Raw genomic sequence first — 20,645 nt, 5'->3', positions numbered from 1 at the left:
CTCCAGCTCTAGCCCTAGATGCGAAATGGGTACTTTCCCACCCTGCCCACAGGAACATGGGGAAAAGCCTTTAGCACAACCCTGCATGTGGGAAGCTCTTCCACTCATTCATTCATTCAGTGAGCCAGGCACATGGCAAAATACTGTAAATAAATGATTAAGAGGGCACATTCTATAAACTATAGAGTTCAGGCCAAAGTTTGATCCTACCACCCCCTCATCTGTAAACATCACGAGGGCAGAAAACTGTTGCTTACTGTCACATACCCAGAACCTCAATCAGTGCCTGGTGCGCAGCTGGTGCTCAATAAATACCTGTCCAATGGGTCATCATCATTTCTAAGGGGCTCCCAGATCCAGGAGGAAGGGAAAGTAGGGTCCCAAAGAAAGATTACTAAGCTCCTGCTCTGTGCCAAGCCCTGTGCTAGGCACTTTCAAAGTTACCTCTGGAACCCTCAAAGCCAACCCTGGAGCATGCCCCAGGTTTCCAGGTGAGATGTGGTCTACACCATTTGAGATGAGGCTCAGAGAGAAGTGACTGGCCCCAAGTCACCCTGTGGTGACAAGAGCTGGCATTCAAAGCCAGGTCATAGGCTTCAGAGACCTTGCTCTCGGCACCATGACTCACTCCCATGCCTCCCTAAGCACCCACCCCTGACCCCTTACCCCTACCTGTTGGCCAGCTGGATGCCGCTCAGCGTGGCGGAGCCATCACGGCTCACAAACAGCCGGAGGTTGCTATCTGTGGGAACACAGGAGAAAGGGGGCTGAGCGGGGACCCGGAGCAGGTGGCAGTTCCCCCAGCCCGCCCGGCGTGGGCAGCTCACCCTCAGTGTTACTGCCGTCTGTGAAGTCCTGGCTCTGCATGATCTTCTCCACAATGTCATCGGCATCAATCCGCGTGTCATCCACCCAGGTCGGGTGGCTCTCCACCGAGTCCTTCTTCCGCCTGGAGCAGGACAGGCAGAGTCACAACAGTCAGGGCAGTAATGGGCACAGTGATGACAACAGCGACACCTACACTGCTCAGGATGCTCTAAGTGCAAGAGTGCTTATTCGGTTGTGCTCACTTAACCCTCATGCAGCCCTATGTACACGTGCCACTATTACCCGGTCTTACCGAGGCCACACAGCACCTGGACAGGGGGCCTAAGGTCCACTAGATCATACACAGCAGCCACTAGAGGAGCATGTGCACGCCACTTAGGTCAGGGCTCACTCATGAACATCAACTGGTTGAATCATCACCATCCAACCCTGAGGCAGGGACCCTACTGTACCATGTTACAGGTAAAGAAGCAGAGGTTCAAGGAGCCACCAGGAGGGCTCTCTTCTCCAAAGCGCTGAGCAGTGAGACTCACCGAAACGAGCGGTCTGACAGATGCGAGGGCCGGGGTGGCCGGGGTGGTTTCTCGGGGGGCCGGTGCTCACGCTCGCCACCCTCAGGGCCCTCCAAAGTCATGCTGAGGCCACCAGAGGCACTGCTGCTGGTGGATGTGTTGCGACGGTGCGTCAAGTCTGAGAGGCTGGAGGAGCGCGAGTGCTCTGTGCTGTAGCCTGGTTGGGGGACGGTGGCAGTTCATTACAAGGGAGCTTGGGAATATGCAAGGCCAAGGGCAAGGGGCCAGGCGGGCACTCACCAGAGATCTTGGACTGCTGGCTGGCATAGCTGGAGTTGCGGGAGTGGCCAGAGTGGAATACCTCCTCGGGGCTGGACAGGTTCTGGTCTGTCTCCTCTGGCACCCCTGGAAGGCAGGGAGAGGGCAGGGGTTACCGGTTACCAGTGGTGCACTGAGTCTGGTGGGGGGTGAAGTGGGGGGACACTACGTATTTCCATTTAACAGGCTGAAAAACCAAGGTTCATAGGAACAGAAATCTGCTCCAAGTCAAAGTTCACCATCTGAACCCAGGTTCATTCATTCTACAAATATCTGTCAGGGACCTCCTCCATGCAGGGTGCTCTACTGGGTGCTACAAACAGGAGTCAGGGTGTCACAGGCCATTGGGAGGAAGAATGTTGAACAAAACATGACCCACAACTGCAGTGAGTGGTGCAGAACAGCGTGTAGGGGTCTAGCCCAGTCTGAGATCAGGGAAGGCTTCCCTGAGGCAGTGGCCTTAATGTGAGACCATCAGGACATGGGAGGGAGGGAGCTAGATAAGGCATCAAGAGAAAGGGCCTCCAGAGGGAACTAGGGTAAAGGCCCCAAGGCTTGAGTGAGCTTTGGTCAGTGCAGCTGGAATACAGCAAATAAGGGTAGGGGAACCGGCTGACGGCCCGCCCGTCAGTCATAAGCCCAACTTCGAAACTCACATCCTAGCACTCCCCAACAGAAGGTGCAGGGGAACCAGGCGGATCCACCCAGGCCTCTGTGGGTGCCCTCCCACCAGCCCTCCTGTGGTAAACACAGGAGCAAGGGCTTGCCCATCCCCTCTTTGGAGATGAGCACAGCCAGGCCACGAGTTGGACCCCAGGCCTGCCTGTGTCCCCACCCAAAGTCAGAAGGCTTTTTAAGCTCCCAACAGCTTCTCTGCAGAGGGGGGGTAGGGGTCCGGAAAACCAGCTACAGAGACATTTGGGGCTCATACCCCATGCTGCCCGGGAGAGGCGCCTCTGCTACTTTGCACAAAAACATTATCTGTGCTGGGTGGCCTTGTTCCCAGATCTCTCCCCTGGGGACCCCCACCCTGGAGAAAGTATTAGTGCTGGGAAGCTCCCATTCCCAGGTGCAGCCCCCAGGCTGAGACAGGCAAGAACCCTAGCTCTCCGCTCCGGGACTCGCCTGGCTGGGTCTCCAGGAGAAAACAGAGTGGAAGAAAGCTGGCCCTCGAGATCAGAGGGTCTCTCGCTGCTCCCAGCCCTAGGGGCAGAAACTCAGCAAACATCTGCTGAGCCACTTGGCCTTGTGCCCTAATTGCTCTTGTGACACAAATAGGGCCACCACACGCTGCCTTGCTCTCTAATCAGCTGGGGGGCAGGCCAGAGCCTCCTCTCCTGGTGGCACCCCATCCTCCGACTTGCCATGCCATCTCCTCCGGGAATGCAGGCTTGTCTGAATTTTTAAAACATTGGTAATAATGATAATTTAATAGAAATATATATAGAGTACCTACTCTGTACAAGCAAGGCCCACACATGTTTGCTAAGTTCATCCCCAAAGCAACCCAGGATGTGGTTACTGCTGATCCTATTTTACACTGAGGCCCAAAGAGCCAAAATGGCCAGTAAAGGTCACGTAGCAAGTGGGAGAGCAGGAGCTCAGAGCACATGTCCCTCTGCCTCACCCCCCAGATTCAGCTCAAATGTCACCACTTCAGGGAGACTTCCCTAGCCCCTGAGATACGCCTTTTGTCTCTCTCACAGCTCCTGTCACTCCGCAGGGGGACATGCATATGACTTACTTATTGTCTGATGGGTGCCTGTCTCTCTTGCTAAATGGGGAGGGCCATGAGGACAGGGACACCAGGTCAGTCTCTGTCCAGTACCTGGCACATGGGGTGGCAGGGGGTTGGGTAATGTCTGCTTAATGGAAGCATGGACGGTGCAAACACCATCCCCCACCACCTCTCTCTTCTCAGCAACTGTCTCCCTTGGGACACCTCAGAGGTAAAGGGCAAACAGAGCAGGGTGGGCAGATGGGGAGCGGTACCTGAACTGAGAATGGTGGGCCGGGCCTTGGGGGGCCGGGACCCCGTCAGGGAGTTGGTGCTGCTGCTGCGACTGCTGCTGGTCCCGCCACCCTTACACGTCAGCTGCAGGGAGGAATCCTGGCCCGGGATGGAGATGGACTTGGCAGTGGACGGCGGCCTTAGGAGGATAGAGGGGTGTGACTGTGGTGCTCCAGCCTTGGAGTGAGCCAAACACAAAGGAGCCCCCATCCCACAGGCAGCCTGCACCCACACTCACGTCTTGAAGCAGGGGTCTCCAGAGAGCAGGGACATGCCGATGGTGACCTGTGAGATGAGAAGTCAGCCATACCATGTCCGTTCACTCAGCCCAGGCGCCTAGCCTCTCCCTCGGCCTCCCTGCTTGGGCTTCAGACAGGGCTTGGAGTATGATCCCGTCTCTGTCCCCTGCTGGCCCTGGTGAAGCCACCAAACCTCACTGGGCCCCAGCTTCCTCATGCAGAAGGCAGGACTGATCCTGACACCTGCGTCACGGGACAGTGGAGCAGATACAGAGAGATGCGGCTTCACCTGGCTTAGCACCTGGCTCGGAGTGACTGACAGCAAAAGCTACTATTATTTCAAAACTGCAGCTAGACTGGGAGCCCTCACAGGAGGGCCACGCAGCACTCCATCCTCAGTGCCCAGGGCTCCGAGTGGGCGTGCGAGCATGAGCCCCATGTGGCAGAGGGAAGGAGGCTGGAGAAGCCTGCCCAGTGAGGAGGGGGTTCACCAGGCCTAACACGGGAGGAGGGGAGCACTCACACAGTCCAACACAGAGGGCAGGGCCTTAGTGAAAGTTTCTTGAGTAAAGCAAAAGCCCATTAGAAACTTAACAATTTAACATCCATTTGGGCAAAGATTTTGGCAATGGCTCAAACAAGGCAATGTTTGGGTCCCCAAATCTGGGCAGAGATTGAATGACAGGTGAAAGAGATGCTCAGATCCCAGCCACTACCAACAAAAAGGAGACCACTGGGTTCAGGCTTTTTTCTTTTAATGGATTTTTTTTGGGGGGCCATGATAGCAGCCTACAAAGGAGTTGATGGCCCCAGGTTGTAGACAAGGGAACTGAGACCCAGACTCAGAAGAACTGATTACCCAGAGCCCTGTAGACAGATATGGCCTTGAAGCCCAGGCCACCTGCCCTCAGGTGCCCTTGATCTGGCCTGAGGTGTATGGGACCACTGGGGCGAGGCTGAAAGGTCCCAGCTCCCACCATAATTAGCCTGTACCTTTTCAGTGCCTCTGATTCCCTTGGAAAAGGGTCTGGGAGACCCCCGAGCCTCTGCCCACCACCTCCAGCCCAGCTCTGCCTGGGCACAAAACACTCCCACTAAGTCAGCTGGAAGGGTGTGGAGACAAGGAAGAGAGGTGTGCAGGTGGCAGATGCCCAGATATCTCTGTTCTAAGAGGCCAAGGAGGCAGCTGCCTCAGGGGGAGAAGGAGCTGCCCCAGCCACCGGAAACCTGCACATGACTGGGTCCTCCGAGCAGCCGCCCTCCGTCTGCCTGGGTGGAGGCGCAGTAGGTTCTTCCGGTCACTGTGCTTCACCGGGACCTCAGGCTGCCTCATGTCATGTGGGGCAATGGGAAGGATCTGGACTGCAGTCTCAAGTGCCAGCTCTGCTGTGACCCCAGGCAAATGATCTAACCTAAGCCTCAACTCCTTCCTGTGCAAAACTGGGACTAATAATAGACACCACACCCCACAGGGCTGTCAGGTATCATAAGACAAGAGGTGCAGTGCTCAGTGATGCTGATCTCATCAAACCCTTAAAGAGACTCTTGGGGTCCAACCACCAATTACAGATGGGGAAACTGAGGCCAGTGGCCGAGGCAGGCCTTTGATGGTGGTGTCCTGACCTAGGGCCCACATCCTCCCAGTATCCCTCACTGCTTGTCCAGGGGCAGACCTATATTTTTAACAACCCTTCTGGGAATTTGATGAGGAGCAGGTGTGCCCCCGCCCCATGGTGAGAAGGGGCAGAAGAGGCAGCAGGTCCCCAGTACCTTAAGGATAGAGTTATCCTGGCGGGTGTTCTTCGTGTCGTATCCCTCCAGCAGGCAGCAGCGCACGGTGGAGCCCGAGCCTGCAAACTCAGCCAGGTTCAAATCGGCAAAGCCCAGCTGGGAGGGAGAGAGGAGACTGTGGGAGGCTGCAGGGAGTGTGGGTGCAAGGCTGGCAGCACAAGGGTTAATCTGGTGGAGGGGGAGGGGCAGGCAAAGCCCCTGGGCCACACCAGTGCAGACTGACTGTTGCATAACCTGCACCCAAGGATGGAGGCCTGGGCTGGTGGCTTCGGTTGGCGGCTCCAATGTGGCAGAGCCAGGAGCTCACATCCCTGAGCCACACAAAGCGCCCTTTGTGCTGTGTCCCAGAGTGCACCGGGGCAGCGCCTGAGATGAAAGGACATTGTTGTCTGTGACACAGACACATTGTTCCCTGGGAAACAAGGCTGCGCTGTGGGAGCCGCCAGGACAGCGGGCAGGGGGGGAGGAAAAGCCCGTGGGAACTTGGTGTTGGATGGTGGGTGGGGGGCACTCTGCAGGGTGCACAGGAGCCCCTCATGGAGGCTGGAGTGAGGGGCTGTTGAGCAGTCGGTGGTGATGTTCCTCAGAAACAGAGAGAGGAGCAAGGATGAGGAAGGAAGTGGAGAAAGTGCGAGAACAGGGCCTCTGAGCTAAGGCCTTTGAAATGGAAGCCAATTCTGGCAGACTTGGAGGGACAACAGAGGTTAAGGTGAGGGGATGTTGGGATTAGAGGCTTAGGGGACAACCAAACCAACCAGGGACATTTACTGAGCACCTAATGCATGCAAGTCTCTACTGCAGACTTTGGGGCAATGGTGCCAGAATCAGGGACTCAGGTCAAATCCCAGCCCTGCCATCAACTCAGTGACCCCCATTTTACAGACATGGAAACTAAGGTTCCAAGAGAGGAAGTGACATGTGCGGGGCCTCAGAGAGCTTAGCCAGCAGGACCAGGCCTGAAGTAGGCCTGATCAGAGTCAAGTCTTGCCACTGCTTTGGGCCTCAGTTTCCTCCTGTGTCAAGGTTGCTGAGCCAGTGTGGACATTTGATTGGAGAAGGGAAGGGAAGGGCCTGGCAGGTTTGACACGTGCTAGGCACATGACAAACATTTGCCTGACGGAGGTAGGATGCTCCAGCTGTTTGCTAGTAGTTTCCTGGCTGGGCAGCTGTCCTCAACCAAGTGAATCAATGGGAGGAGAAATTTCCACTCTGATGGCACCTTCCACAGGCCAGTTCTGGCCACCCTGCCCTCTGCTCCTGGAGAGGCGCATGAGCGAGCAGCGCACAGCACAGAGCCCTGGGCTTCCTGAACTCTGGTTGGTAGGATGGAACGCCCTGCGCACAGGGTGAGGTGAGGCAAAGGCATTTCCCCTCCTGGCTAACTAAGCTCCCTACCCCCACCCTGCCACTGTGCAACCTCCCTGGGGAGCCTCAGAGGGTGGGCTTCGAATCCCCACAGGGAAGGGGGTTTAAGGGCAGAGCAGGCTTATTCAAAGCTAGAGGTAACCCTTCCAGAGGTAATCATTGTCTTCTGTTTTCCCAGCAGAAAAGGCTGTAATATGAGGGCTGAACTGGCTGTGGGTATAGAGAGAGCCCGGCAACAACACAGACATGCAACAGTGGGGACTGGCTGAGGCACCCGTCCCCCAGCCATACAAAGGGACATTGCTGCTGTTAAAGCAAAGGGAAATTTGTGATGACATGAAAACATGCCTATGACGTATTGGCAAGAACAGCAGCAAGCTGCAGAATCCACTTAGGATAAGTCCCTTTTGTGTATTTAAAAATCACATTGTCTGCACGTACACGAGGACTCATACAAGGTGCTCACTTTACATTTCTCTAAGCCACAGGTGAATATTTTATTCACTGCTCTGCGTGTATGATATATTTCATAATATTATTTTCTTAAAAGGTCTGGAAAGAGCCTAACAAATCCCAATGCTTGGATCTGGGGAGGAGGCCTGGAGAGGAAACTACCTTTCTACTCTATGAACATCTGCACCACTTGTGATGCAACAAACATACACTGTCTTTATGTGACGCGCAAAGACAATCAATAGAGATATTTCAAAAAAATAATGTATCTCCTATAGGGCTGGTGTCTCCTGTTTGGGGCAGAGAGGGGGCTGGGAGTTCTTCCGGGAGTTTCTCCCATGCCTGTCCCATCCCACCCCACCGATCCACCCCTCCAAACAGTTCCACTCACCTTGGAATAAGTCTTCCCACCTTTCAGCTCCTGCACAGGGAGACAAACACAAGCAGCAGGGTGACTAGGGAATCCAAAGGCCCTCATATGTGTCCCCAGTCCCCCCAAATATGACCGCCAGTGGAGGGGGACAAGAAAAGGGGCAAAGTGACTCACCCCACTTTCCCTGAGGGGGACAAGCCCGGAGATGGGCCAAGAGCCACCAGAGCAGCAGCCCCACGGCCACTTGGGCTTACAGCCCCCAGCCCGCCCGAAGCCCAGCCTCACCTTGCGCACTGACACCCGGAAGACGCAGGGGTCCAGCAGGCCAGTGGCCGGGTTGGCGCTCATCTTGCACACGAAGGTGAACCGCTTCCGCCACCGCACGCAGTTCTCCTGCACCTCTTCCCTGCAGCCAGACGGGACAGGTGAGCACAAGCAGGAAGGTCAACGCCCAGGGGGCCACAAGGGACAGACTCACCTCTAGGAAGGCAATGACAGGAAGGAGGAGAGGAAGGAAGGGGAGCTCTCACTTTTCACTTTGTGTCACAAAGTGACTATATTTTCATAACAAGAATATGCTTGTGTAAGTGTTGTAAAAACAAAAATATGTAATAAAAAAAGAAAAACACAAGGCGGATGAGGTCAGGCTAGGGCAGCTGCCCCCTCCCTCCGCTCCCAGCACTGTCCCCCCGCCCCCTTGTTCTGTGGCCTTGGGTGGCTTCTTCCGCTGCCATTACCTCCCACCAGCCAGACTCCCAATGGCCATGTCAAGTGACCCTCACAGCAGCCTTCCCAGGCTGGGCTACCCGTCCATTTTACAGGTGGGAAGACCAAGGCTGGGTAAACTGCCTGGCACCACCCAGCAGGACAGCCAGCACAGTCCCTTTCTTCACAAGTACCAACAGAATCAGCTGATGCTCACACTGCGCTGCCCAGGTGCCCGGCACCACTCAAGCACTTTACAAACCTAGCCGCCCCTGGAGCCTGCTGCAAGTGTCAGCAGTCCACAGGCACGACAACCTTGCCAATGGGGCAGTCACTACCACTAACCAATCCCACATTCAAAGAAACCAGAACTCTGGGCCTGAGGCCCACAAATGGCAGAGCAGACCAGGGTCTTGAACCCAAGCAGCCTGGCTTCAGGTGCCACACGTTTAACCCTCACCACTCCAGGGCCCTCAGCTCTGACACTAACTTGGGGCTGTCCTTCCAGCCCCCCAAGTTCCTCCTGGGCCTGGGGAGCATGACCAAACTCCAGATTCAGAACCCCTTTAAGAGGGAAGTGCTTTGTGCCCTGGGAGTGAGTGGGAGCTGGTGAGAGCAGCTCATCTGAGTCTCTCCCAGCTGCTGCGGGGGCCCTGGCAGGAGATGGGGGTGGCAGCAGCACATGTCAAGAGATGAGCTCTGCACCCCTGTGAGCTCCCCGTCCCCCACAGCCCGTCTGGCAGAACCAGTGCTCAGGAAGGGGCGGCCACGGAAGGGAGGGGCCCACATGAGAGCCGTTATCTCCAGCCTCATCCCACTGAACAGGAACAGCCGAGCGGACAGCTGAGGAAGTGACCACTCCACGCCCCAGGACCTGAGGAGTGTGGGTTAATTGCCAGACTGGGACTGGAGGGTGGAGGTCAGCACAGGATGGACATCTGAACACAGCCTGTTCGCTTCTCACTGCAACCTTGGAAGGCAGGCTCTGTCCACCCCCTTCTGCAGCTGAGGGAGCTGAGGCAACAGGAGACCACCCCGGATCATATCCCAGTGGCTGACAAAGCAGGATTCAAACCCCGTACTGTCTGACTGCAGAGTCAGAGCCATGAGCCTGGTTCACAGGCCACGGAGCCCGGAAAGCCTGGCAGGTGGGCCCACCGGGGTTGCTGGACCAGCAGCACCCTGCTATTATGCACCCGAGGCACCCACCCATGTCCCTGAGAGGCAAGTGCACATCAGGCACTAGGCACAGCAAGATGCAAAAATCAATGTCCAAAAACCCATTCCTACATACTAACAATGAAATTTCAGAAAAAGAATGAAAAAAAAAATTCCTTTTGCAATTGCAACCAAAAGAATAAGATACCCAGGAATAAACCTAACAAAGGGTGTGAAGGACCCACATACTGAACACTACAAAGCATCAAGAGAGACTGAAGAAGACATAATAAAATGGAAAGACATTCTATGTGCATGGACTGAAGACTCAACATAGTGAAAATGGCCATACTACCCAAAGCAATATACAGCTTTAATGCATCCCCATCAAAATCCCAATATCATTTTTTAAAGAAATAGAACAAAAATTGTCAGATTTGTATGGAACCACAAAAGATCCCAAACAGCCAAAGCAACCCTGATAAAAAAAGAACGAAGCTGGAGGGGTCACCCTGACTTCAAATTATATTACAGAGTCACAATAATCAGAACAGCATGGTATTGGCGGAACAGACACACAGACCAATAAAACAGAACTGAGAGCCCAGAAATAAAACCACAGGTATACGGGCAAATATTTTTTGACAAAGAAGCCAAAAACACACAATGGAGAAAAGAAAGTCTCTTTAATACATGGTGCTGGGAGAACTGCAAAGCCACATGCAAAAGAATGAAACTAGATTACAGTTTATCCCCATGTACAAAAATTAATTCAAAATGGATCAAAGACCTAAATAGAAGATCTGAAGCAATAAAGTACGTAGAAGAAAACATAGGTACTGAACTTATGGACCTTGGTCGTAGAGAGCATTTTATGAATTTGACACCATGACCCCAAAGGTAAGGGAAGTAAAGACAAAAATAAATAAATGGAACTATACCAAACTAAAAAACTTCTGCAACGCAAAAAACAACAACCTGACAAAACAAAAAGGCAACCAACCGAACGGGAGATGATATTTGCAAACAACAGCTCCCGACAAGGGGTTCATATCCAAAATATATAAAGAACTCATACAACCAATCAAACAATCCAATTAAAAGACAGAGGATCTGAACAGACACCTCTCCCAAGAAGACATACAAACAACCATCAGAGATATGTGAAAAGATGTCCAACTTCACTAGCCATTAGGGAAATGCAAATCAAAACTACAATGAGATACCATCTCACACCTGCTACAGTGGCTGCTATCAACAAGATAAGTGTTGGAGAGGTTGTGGAGACAAAGGAACCCTCATTCATTGCTGGTGGGATGTGAACTGGTACAACCACTATGGAAAACAGTATGGCAGTTCCTCAGAAAACTAAAAATAAAGTTACCAGCAATCCCTCTCCTGGGTATCTACCCGAAAAACTAAAAAACATTTATTTGCAAAGATTTATGCACCCTTATGTTCACTGAAGCGTTATTCATGGTGGCCAAGACATAGAGACAACAAAGTGTCCTGTGATAGAGGACTGGATAAAAAAGAGGTGGAGAGGTGGTGTACACACACACACACACACACACACACTATGGACTACTCCTCAGCCAGGAGAAAAGATGAAATACTGCTGTTTGCAACACCATGGATGGACCTTGAGAATATTATGCTAAGGGAAATAAGTGAGTCAGAAAAAGCTAGGAATCATATGATTTCACTCATATGTGGGATATAAAACTGAAACTCATAGACAGACAGACAACAGTGTAATGGTTACCAGAGGGAAGGGGGTGGAGGGTAGTAAAGGGTAAAAGGGACTAAAAAGGAAGATCTAAATAAATGGAAAGACATTCTGCAATCATAGATCAAAAGGTTTAATATTGTTACGAGGACAATACTCCCAAATTGATTTAAAAATTCAATACAATCATTATCAAAATCTCAGGTGGTTTCTTTGCAGAATTTTGACAAGTTGATTCTAAACTTTGGAACATCAAAGGACCAGGATAGTTAAAACAATCTAGAAAAAGTAGAACATAATTGAAGAATTCACTTCGTGACTGCAAAACTTTTATAAAGCAACAATAAAGTGGGGTTGTAGCCTAAGGACAGACACACAGATCAAAGGAAAAGAGTAGAAAGTCCAAAAATAACCCTTCACACTAATGGTCAATGGATTTTCAACAAGGGTGCCAGTGGGGGAAAGAGCAGTCATTTTACAGAAGTTGCTGGGACAACTGGATTTTCACATATGCAAAAGAACAAAGTAGGCCCCATTTCTCATACCCTATAAAATAATTAACTCAAAATGAATCAAAGGCCTGCGTTTAAGAGCTGAAACTATAAAATTCTTAGAAGAAAACACAGGAGTAACTCTTCATGATATGGGACATCAAAAGTACAAGTGATGCCTGGCCGGCGTGGCTCAGCGGCTGAGCATCGGCCCATGACTCAGGCGATCGCAGTTCGATTCCCAGTCAGGGCACAGGACCGGGTTGCAGGCTCAATCCCCAGCAGCGGATGTTCAGAAGGCAGCCGATCGATGTTTCTCTTTTATTGATGTTTCTATCTCTCTCTCCTTTTCCCTTCCTCTCTAAACTCAATAAAAACATTTAAAAATAAATTTTTGAAAATGTTTGTGACTCAAAGACCACCATCAAGAAAGTGAAAAAACAACCTACAGTATAAAGGAAAATTTTTGTAAATCACATATGTAATAAAGGACTTGTAACTAGAATACATAAAGAGCACTTACAACTCAATAATAAAAAGACAAAAACCCAATTTAAAAATGGGCAAATGATTGGAATAGACATTTTTCCAAGAAGACATACAAATGGCCAATAAGCATGAGAAGATGCGCAACATCATTAGTCATCAGGGAAACACAGGTCACAACTATAATGAGTTACTTCACACCCACTAGATGACTATAATCAAGGCAGATAATAGCAAGTGAACTGTTAGCAAGAATGTAACCCTCATATACTGTTGGTAGGAATGTAAAGTGGTGTAGCCACTTTGGAAAATAGTCTGGCAGTTCCTCAAAAAGTTAAATATAGTTACCATATGATCCAGCAATTCCACTCCTAGGGATCTATCCAAGAGAAATGAAAATCTACATCCACATAAAAACTGGTACTTGAGGGTTCACAGCAGCATTACTCATAACAGCTAAAAGCGAAAGCGAACCGAAAGTTCATCAGCTGATGAATGGGTATGTCTATAAAACGCAGATATCCACACAATGGAGTCTGATTCCGTAACCAAAAGCACTCAGACACACTATGATGTGGATTAACCTTGAAAACGTCATGCTAAGTGAAAGCCAATCCCAAAGAACTACCTATTGTATGATTCCATTTCTATGAAATGTCCAGAATAGGCAAATCCATGAGACAGAAAGTAGACTGGTGATTGCCAGGGGAAGGGGCAATGGGGGGAAATGGGAATGATTGCTAATGGGTCCGGACTTTCTTTTGGGGGCGATGAAATGTCCTAATATTGATTGTGGTGATGGTCACACAACTTGGAATATACTAAAACCCACTAAATTGTATACTTTAAATGGGTGGACTGTGTGGCATATGAATTACATCTAAAAAAACAAAAACTAATACAAAAAAACACAACAGACACATGGTAAGTCAGATGAAGGGAGGAAAAGAGAGAAAACAGATCAAGGAAGGGAAGCTGGGCAGGGAGTGCTGAGCAGAGGCAAGGTGAAGGCTGATGCTTCAGGCAGGGAATCAGGCAAAGCCCTTGGCGGTGACATCCAACCAAGGCCCAGAGTGAAATGAGGTTGAGGGCTAAGCAAAGACTGGGGAAGAGCTGTCCAGAAGCGTGAACTTCAAGTGCAAAGGCCCTGAGATAGAGGCATGCTTGGCAAATGCAAAAGCAGCACAGAGGCCAGTAGCTGAATGGACCAGGGAGGAAAACAGAGGGATGTGGTTGGCAAGGGAGCAGGGGTCAGGTCATGCTGGACCTCCAAGGCCGTGGTGAGGGCTTTGAATCTTACTCTGACAGCGGTTCTGTCTTGCCACTGTGTAGTCTGGCCTTAAGACTGAGCAGCCCTGGTCAAGGTGGGTAGAAGGGCGAAGAGTGGAAACACTTCCCAAGCAGTCAAAGGCCCATGCTTAAAATGGGGGAAAGCTGGGGGCTACAGCTCCCATGCGGACCCTCAGATCTTCCCCCTCCCTCTCTGCTGGACCCAGCCCAGGCATTGGAAGCAGTTCCTGGAGACCTGAGGAGGAGGCCTACAATGCTGGGCATGTTTAAACACCCAGAGGAATTAGGATTAGTGTCTGGGAACAAAAGCCAAAACCAAATTGTGGCTCTCTCCCTTCCCCTTTGTGAGTCTGCCATGGGAACACCCAGCCAGGAAGCCTGAGGCCCCCTGGTGATTCCTGGCAGGCCAGGCCAGAGAAAGGCACGTGGAGCCCTCCCAGGCTCAGGTAACAGGCGTCTTCCGTCTTCCCTGGCAGGGCTCCACGGGATCAGGTGCTGGGCCTCCCTTTTATTTTCACAGGGATCTAAACACACAATATTAAATGCCACCACTCCCAAGGGAAGAAGCTCACAGCCTTGCCCTGGCCTACTCCAAGAGGTCACAGCAAGGGTAAAATACACCCCCCAACAGTGGCCATTTCCCGAGGACCTACTGTGTGCCACCTGGAACTCTTCACTGAAAGTTGGGTATTATCGTGGCTCACTTTACAGATGGGGAAAGTGAGGCTTGGAACAGCTGAGTAACTGGCCCCTAGTCACAGAGCTGTGAGGTGCAGAGCCCAGTCTTGAGCCCAGAACCATCTGTGTCCACAGCCCATGTCACAGAGCCAGAGATGGCAGAGCCAGGACTTAGCCCTGTAACCGCCTCTAGGGCCCCTCTGGAGAGAGGGAGCTGAGCACCCCCAGTGTGGTGGCACAGGGTCCCAGACACAGGACAGGGGTGGGGAGGCGGGGTAGATAGATGTTCATTTAAAAAAAGGCAGGCATGAGGACGTCCAGCAGTTGGCCATGAGCCCAGGATGCGAGCTGGCCAGGCCAGGTTTGAGGAAATCTCAGAGACTCGATTCATTCAAAAACCTTTTATTAAACACTAAGTGCCAGGTACTGCTGAAGGCCCTAGGGACATAAACAGTGAACAAAACACACAGGCATTCCTGCCTTCAAAGGGCTTAGCGTCTGGCAGTGGGTAAGAGACAGACAAAATGAGGCAACCATATATCAGATGGTGTTAAGTGCTACAGAGGGAAAGGAACCGGGAAGGAGGCTGGCAGTGCCCAGGTGCGGGCTGAGTGAGGAAGAGATGGCAAGGGAAGGCCTTAACGGGAAGGTGGCATCTGAGCACAGAGCTAAAGGAGGTGAGAGTAATCTATGCAAATAATTGAGCGAAGAGCAGTCCAGGCATGAGGAACAGAAAGTACAAAGGCCCTGAGGTGAGAATGTGCCCACCGTGCTTAAAAAAGTACAAGGAGGCCAGTGTGGCTGGAGCAGAGTAAGTGACTGGGGAGAGTGGTGGGAAGTGCGATTGGAGAGGGTACCCTGGCTCCGACTTACAAAGGGCCTATGGAGGGGCCACAATCCCAGGCACCCGCCCCGGCACAGGTAGGTGGGGAAAAAGAGAGAAAGATGCAGTGGGGGAGGGGCACAGGACCCTTCTCTTTCTTTCTGAACTGGAAGTATCAGCTGAGACCTTTTTTTTAAAGCATGCCTGGGGGAAAATCAACTCCTCTGGGAGTCCTCTGATTGCAATGAGGTCAGAGGACAAACGCCAGTGTGGGCACCGACTCCCAGAAGAGCAGAGGCCCACTGAGGCAGAGCAAGACTAGGTTAGGGTCGTTCTGCAGGGCCACTGTCTTCATTTCTGTCCAAGAATTGTTTCCTGTAAGTGAAATTTAAATTAAAAATGAAAAAGGTAGTGAGGTTAGAAGGGCTGGTCAAAAACAAAAGGAATCTGAATCCCCATCTACCTGATTCAAGGCTGGGCCCACCCTCGCCCTGCTGGCAGGGCCGAGCCCTCTTGGGAAGAGATGAAGAAGCCCTGACCCTCCCTAGCTGGAGCTTCAGGCCTGAGCCTCCAGCTCCAAGCTGCCTGCCAGGGACAGGTAATTACAGAGCCTGGGTTTTTGGGGCAGCTTCAGGGGAGTCTTGTTTTTAGCTTTAAGATATACAATTAGACAGCCAAATCCCAGAGAGGCAGGGAGAGCCCTCCACCCAGCGACCACAGCCCACTGTGGCCATCACAGTGGCAGAATTCAGCTATTTCTGGGTTGCCCCGAAATAGAGCAGGGCATCCCACCAGGCCAGTGTCCTCAGGCAAGAACTCCCTTGGAGCTCCCATGGCCCCAGACCAGGGCCTCTATTCCACATCCACAAACACTGTGGGCGCCAGTTCCATCATGCAGGTGATGAGGGGTCAGCACAGTGGGAGCTACCTCCTGGCCACAGGCTACCACACCCCCACAGGGTCCTTACAGACAGGTATCACTCAGAGCCCCTCCCCAGAACTGACATGGGAGCAAAGGCTCAGGGTGGCAAGCAGTGGTCACAGGAGTAGAATCAGAAGAAGGGAACCCAGGGCGTTAGTGGGGCAGCCCAGGGAATGGGCTCCAGGGAGACCCCACAGCCACCCTCAGCACTCTACCTACCAGGCTGCCCAGCTCCAACTACTCATCTGCATGTCTGCCGTGTCACCAATGCTTGTCCAGCACAAAGCCTTGGCCTGGTAGGGAGCAGCTCTGTTGTGGCCAGAGCAGGACAGGGCTAATCAGTCTAAAGCCAAGATGAAAAATCCTTGGTTTGCCAGAACTGCAGCCTCTGTAGGGCAGGGTTCTCAACCTGTGTACTAGTGACATTTTGAACCGGATAATTCTGTTTTTTTCAGGGGTATCCTGTGCATTGCAGGATGTTCAGCAGCATCCTGCCAGCAGTACAACTCCAGCTGTGACAACCAAAAATGTCTCCACATATTGCAAATGTTCCCCTGGGAAGGGGGGGGGGCAAATCACCCCCAGCTGAGAACCAGTGATGCAGGCCTTGGATTAAACTTTTTAAACAAGCTTCCAGGTGACTGAGGCAGGAGCTGGGCACCCAGCTAAGAAAGGGCATATCCACCAGAACTGAGTGGGACCCCAGGGACCTCCCAGCCCCAGCTGTGCTCCTGGGTTCCTGAGAAAGCTGATCCCAGATTCCTCCCATTTGGCCCCTATAATGAGAGGTAACCTGAGCAAGGCTCCATCACGAGTCCCTCCCCCTGGCTGGTGGACCCTGGGGGGCTGCCACAGCGTCCAGCCCGCAATATCCCCCCCAGCCACACCCATTCTGTGATCTCCCAGTCTTTGGCTAGGTTTCTGGAGGAGGGAGGGGTCCTGGTAATGCAATCAAAGTTCTCAGCTAATGAAACTCAGCCAGGGAAAGGCAAGAGTCTAATAAGGAAACAATTTAAATTGACAACATCTGCCTGTGCTTCCCCTAAGAGAAGAGAGCACAGCCGCCTGGGGAGGGGCCCACCCCGGGGACCAGCCTAGGAGTCCATCCAGGGGCTGCGGGGCAGAGGAGCCTCATCCCGGCGACGTGGCCAGCGTGGCAGCCCAGCAGTGTCTGGCTCCTGCCAGGAATTCAAAGCCGTGTGCAGGGGAAGCAGTTTGTTGCAGTTCTGACACGAGCACCCCCTCCTGCAACACCATGAGGCAGCAAGAAGTTCCTAGAAGCCAAACCACTCTGTGCTTGAGACTGGAGCACTCAGAGGAGCCACCTGGTACCCCAAGACCCTTCTCTGCTCTCCCGCTAAAAATGTGAGCCCTGAGGGTGGCCGGGGGATTGGAAGGGAGGCTGGGAGTAAAGACTAGGGGCAGCAAGTGACCCGCGGAAATACAGAATGGGCAGCACACTGGGGGATTCAGAAACTCCAATCAGAAAAGGGGTCGGGGTCAGCCGTTCTCTCAGGCTTGGTGGGGAAGCAGGAAGGATTCTGGAATTATGTGGACATGGGTTTGAATCCTGCCACTCGCCAGCCCAGAAACCTTGAAACAGATCAAAAAACCCAAAGTGGGCAGGTGCTGGCTTCCTGCTTCACAGACACAGGCACAGGGCCTTCCTGCTCTGCCTTCCGCACCGAGAGCCAGGCTGTGAGGCTGCTTCCCACCACCCAGGAGAATGAATGGATGCTCTTCTCGCTTGATGCCAACGGGTAACCCCTCTTTCTCACTGCCCAAGAGCAGAGCAGACCTTTAAAGGGATCCAAAGTAACCTCTGGCTTTGACAAAGGGCTGGCCCACCTCCAAGCACCCGGGCAAAGGCCCCCACCACCTGATGAGGCCCAGCCTGGCTCCTGTTTCCCGGGCACCCTCCCATGAGCCAGGTGCTGCTGAAGCATTAACTGCTTGCACAACCACCGCCCACTCCATAGACGAGCAAACTGACACTCAGGGAGTCCACAGGTCCCACAGGAGGCGAGGGGTGATGTGCAGCTACACCCCATCCTGCAGGATAGCTGGGAAAATGCACCAACACATCGGAGCCATTCTCAGGGGATGTGGTGTTAGTGTTTTTGTGCTCTATGGGCTGACCCTTTGCCATGAGTCTCAATACCAGGGAAGAGGCAGCCTTGAGACCAGACTTACGCTAAAGGAGAGGCGGTGCATGGGTCCGAGTGCATGGTCACGGCTGTGGCACTGGGCCAAATCTGTCCCTGCTGGTGTCAGGGATAAGCCAGGTCAACCCAGGACAGGAGGGAGAAATGGGAAACTGCTGTAGTTCATAACATCAGCTTCCCGCCTCCTGAGCACTTTCTACTTAGGAGGCACCTGAGAGCTCTCCCTGCCTGACCTTCCAGAATCCAGACTCCAACCCTAGGAGGTAGGAACCATCATCCCCATGTCACAAGATGGGGAACTAAGGCCAGGAACACCAAAGCCACCTGCTGCAGGTCTGGCTGGGAGAGGGCTGTAATCTGAACCCATTCCTGTCTGACCCTAGAATCGCAGACTGGGCTCCCATGCCAAAGTTGGCCCAGGTTGCAGGTCCTAGAAATGCAAAGTAAAAGACACAGCTGAGCTGTAGCAGCAATTTCCCCTCCCCCAGGACACACAACTGTAGAAAACACAGAGCTCTGGAGTTGGCTATGCTCAGGGAATTCCCCTTCCTGAGCCCCTGAGACTCCCAGCAGGCCTCACAAATCATGTGTGCGGGAGACAGAGAGGCCGGGCTTCAAGGCCAGTCTCTGCCACCCACTGGACCCTTGACTTCTCTGGGCCTCAGCCACTATTCTGCCCTATCTCATGGGGTTGCTGAGAGGCCCAATGAAAGAACAGGGCCAGGCACATACCCAGGGGGGACTCATGCTGAATGGGAACATGACCACCACCATCAGAAGTGACTCTGAGACAGACGGTCCAGCAGGAAGCCAGGCATGCAAGGCCCTGACAGAGCCCCCATTCCCTACTCCAGGACCCTGGACCAGGATCTCCCCAGGCCTTGAACCTGGCTGGGACGTCCAGGGAAGTGGACTGACAGGTGGCCTAGACGTGCCTGGTCTGCTCCTGGCTGACTCACACCTGGGTGCTGTTTGAATCACCCCAGGAACGGAAGAGACCAAAGGGAGGGATCCATATTCCCAGAGCCTGGTTCCTCAAATGGCTAGACTCAAGCAAGTCACAGGGATGTCCCTGTCCTCTTGAGCCCCTTCCCAAACCCATAGCCTTTTCTGAAAGCATCCTCCCTTCAACTACTGCGGCTGGACAAGTTGTTTCCTCTTCTGGGCCTGGGTCTTAGATATGGGGAAAATGGAACAAGGCTCCTGTGTCCCAGAGCACGAAAGTCCAAGAGGCCTTTGTTTCACTTACTTCAGGGTGGTGCCTAACACATAGTAGGTGCTCAGTAAGTATCTCATGACTCAGTGACCTTCACAGCCCTGCTCTCCACGAGGGCTGCCTTAAACCTCCTTGCACTGATATGTCCACCCCTAGGAAAGAAGCTTCCCAGATGAGATAAGGCCATGTCCTCCAGCTCTATGCAGTCTGAGGGGTCTGGGATCACTGCTATTGCAGGATCTATCCCCAGGTGTTCCCACTGTTCTACACAGCATTCACCATGGCTCCCTAGACTTCTGAGATGACCAGGTAATAATAATCAGGGACTACTCAGCCAGAGTCACACATCACAGTGCCAGCATAGACTCAGGCCTGTTTTTCCAGCCATCTTCTGAGATTCCAGCCACAGGATCAAGGGCTTGGGGTCCTGGCTTACTAATCTCCACTGCCTCCCTGGACACCTGACTCTCCTGCAGACTTACGGACCGACCAGGGCTGATCGCTGCTTCTGTCACTCACTCCACAGAGCACTTACTACAAACCAGACCTAAGCGGGACACTGGGGTTACATCCAGAATAAGCCTGGGCCTTGGTCTAGCCTGCATCCAAAATGGGTGTGGCCATTTTCATCCAGGTCCATGTTGATTCCTATTTAGCTGACATGCAAAGCCTTGAGAGGTGTTGGAACCCAGGGTCAGGCCTTCTCTTGGCATGCAAGGAGAGTATCCAGTCAAAGGTCCATCTCCAAAGTGAGGGGTCACGGCCAGAGCAGGCAGAAGAGGTTGATGCCTCCCCTCTCCACTGTGCTCAGCACTTCTCTGAGAGCTGATGTGTCTGATGGTTTCCCCAGCTCATGGGCCCCAAGTCAGAGACCATGGCTGAACTGGCCATTGCTGGGCCCAGTGCCCAGCGCAGGACCAGGGCAGCTGCCTGGCTCTAATCACAAATATTTGCTGAATGGGTGAACCACAGGAAGAGAGAAGAGAAACAATTAAAGGCAGAGAGGGAGGAACATGGAACTTTCCTTTCTGCTCCCACCCCTGGATCCCCTCCAATAATTGCCCTAGATTAATACCAACCACTGCCAGCCTT

The 20,645-nt window shown here is 52.6% G+C and overlaps 1 protein-coding gene across 1 annotated transcript in view; it reads right to left on the bottom strand.

Moving 5' to 3' along the window:
• Positions 1-20,645, bottom strand: part of EEIG1 (estrogen-induced osteoclastogenesis regulator 1) — a 34,029-nt gene that overhangs the window by 3,396 nt on the left and 9,988 nt on the right. The window contains exons 2-10 of the mRNA XM_081150740.1: positions 8,176-8,296; positions 7,909-7,938; positions 5,679-5,795; positions 3,908-3,954; positions 3,651-3,808; positions 1,641-1,745; positions 1,362-1,557; positions 828-949; positions 673-742 (exon numbers count right to left, since the gene is read on the bottom strand). Coding sequence (XP_081006866.1) covers positions 673-742; positions 828-949; positions 1,362-1,557; positions 1,641-1,745; positions 3,651-3,808; positions 3,908-3,954; positions 5,679-5,795; positions 7,909-7,938; positions 8,176-8,296 — 966 coding nt within the window. The remainder of the gene's footprint in view (positions 1-672; positions 743-827; positions 950-1,361; positions 1,558-1,640; positions 1,746-3,650; positions 3,809-3,907; positions 3,955-5,678; positions 5,796-7,908; positions 7,939-8,175; positions 8,297-20,645) is intronic.

This window comes from Miniopterus schreibersii (assembly GCF_964146895.1).
Source record: "Miniopterus schreibersii genome assembly, chromosome: 11".
In the NCBI taxonomy this organism is placed as follows: domain Eukaryota; kingdom Metazoa; phylum Chordata; class Mammalia; order Chiroptera; family Miniopteridae; genus Miniopterus; species Miniopterus schreibersii.
The sequence above is the reverse complement of the archived record's forward strand: the minus strand, read 5'-3'. Positions and strand labels throughout refer to the sequence as shown.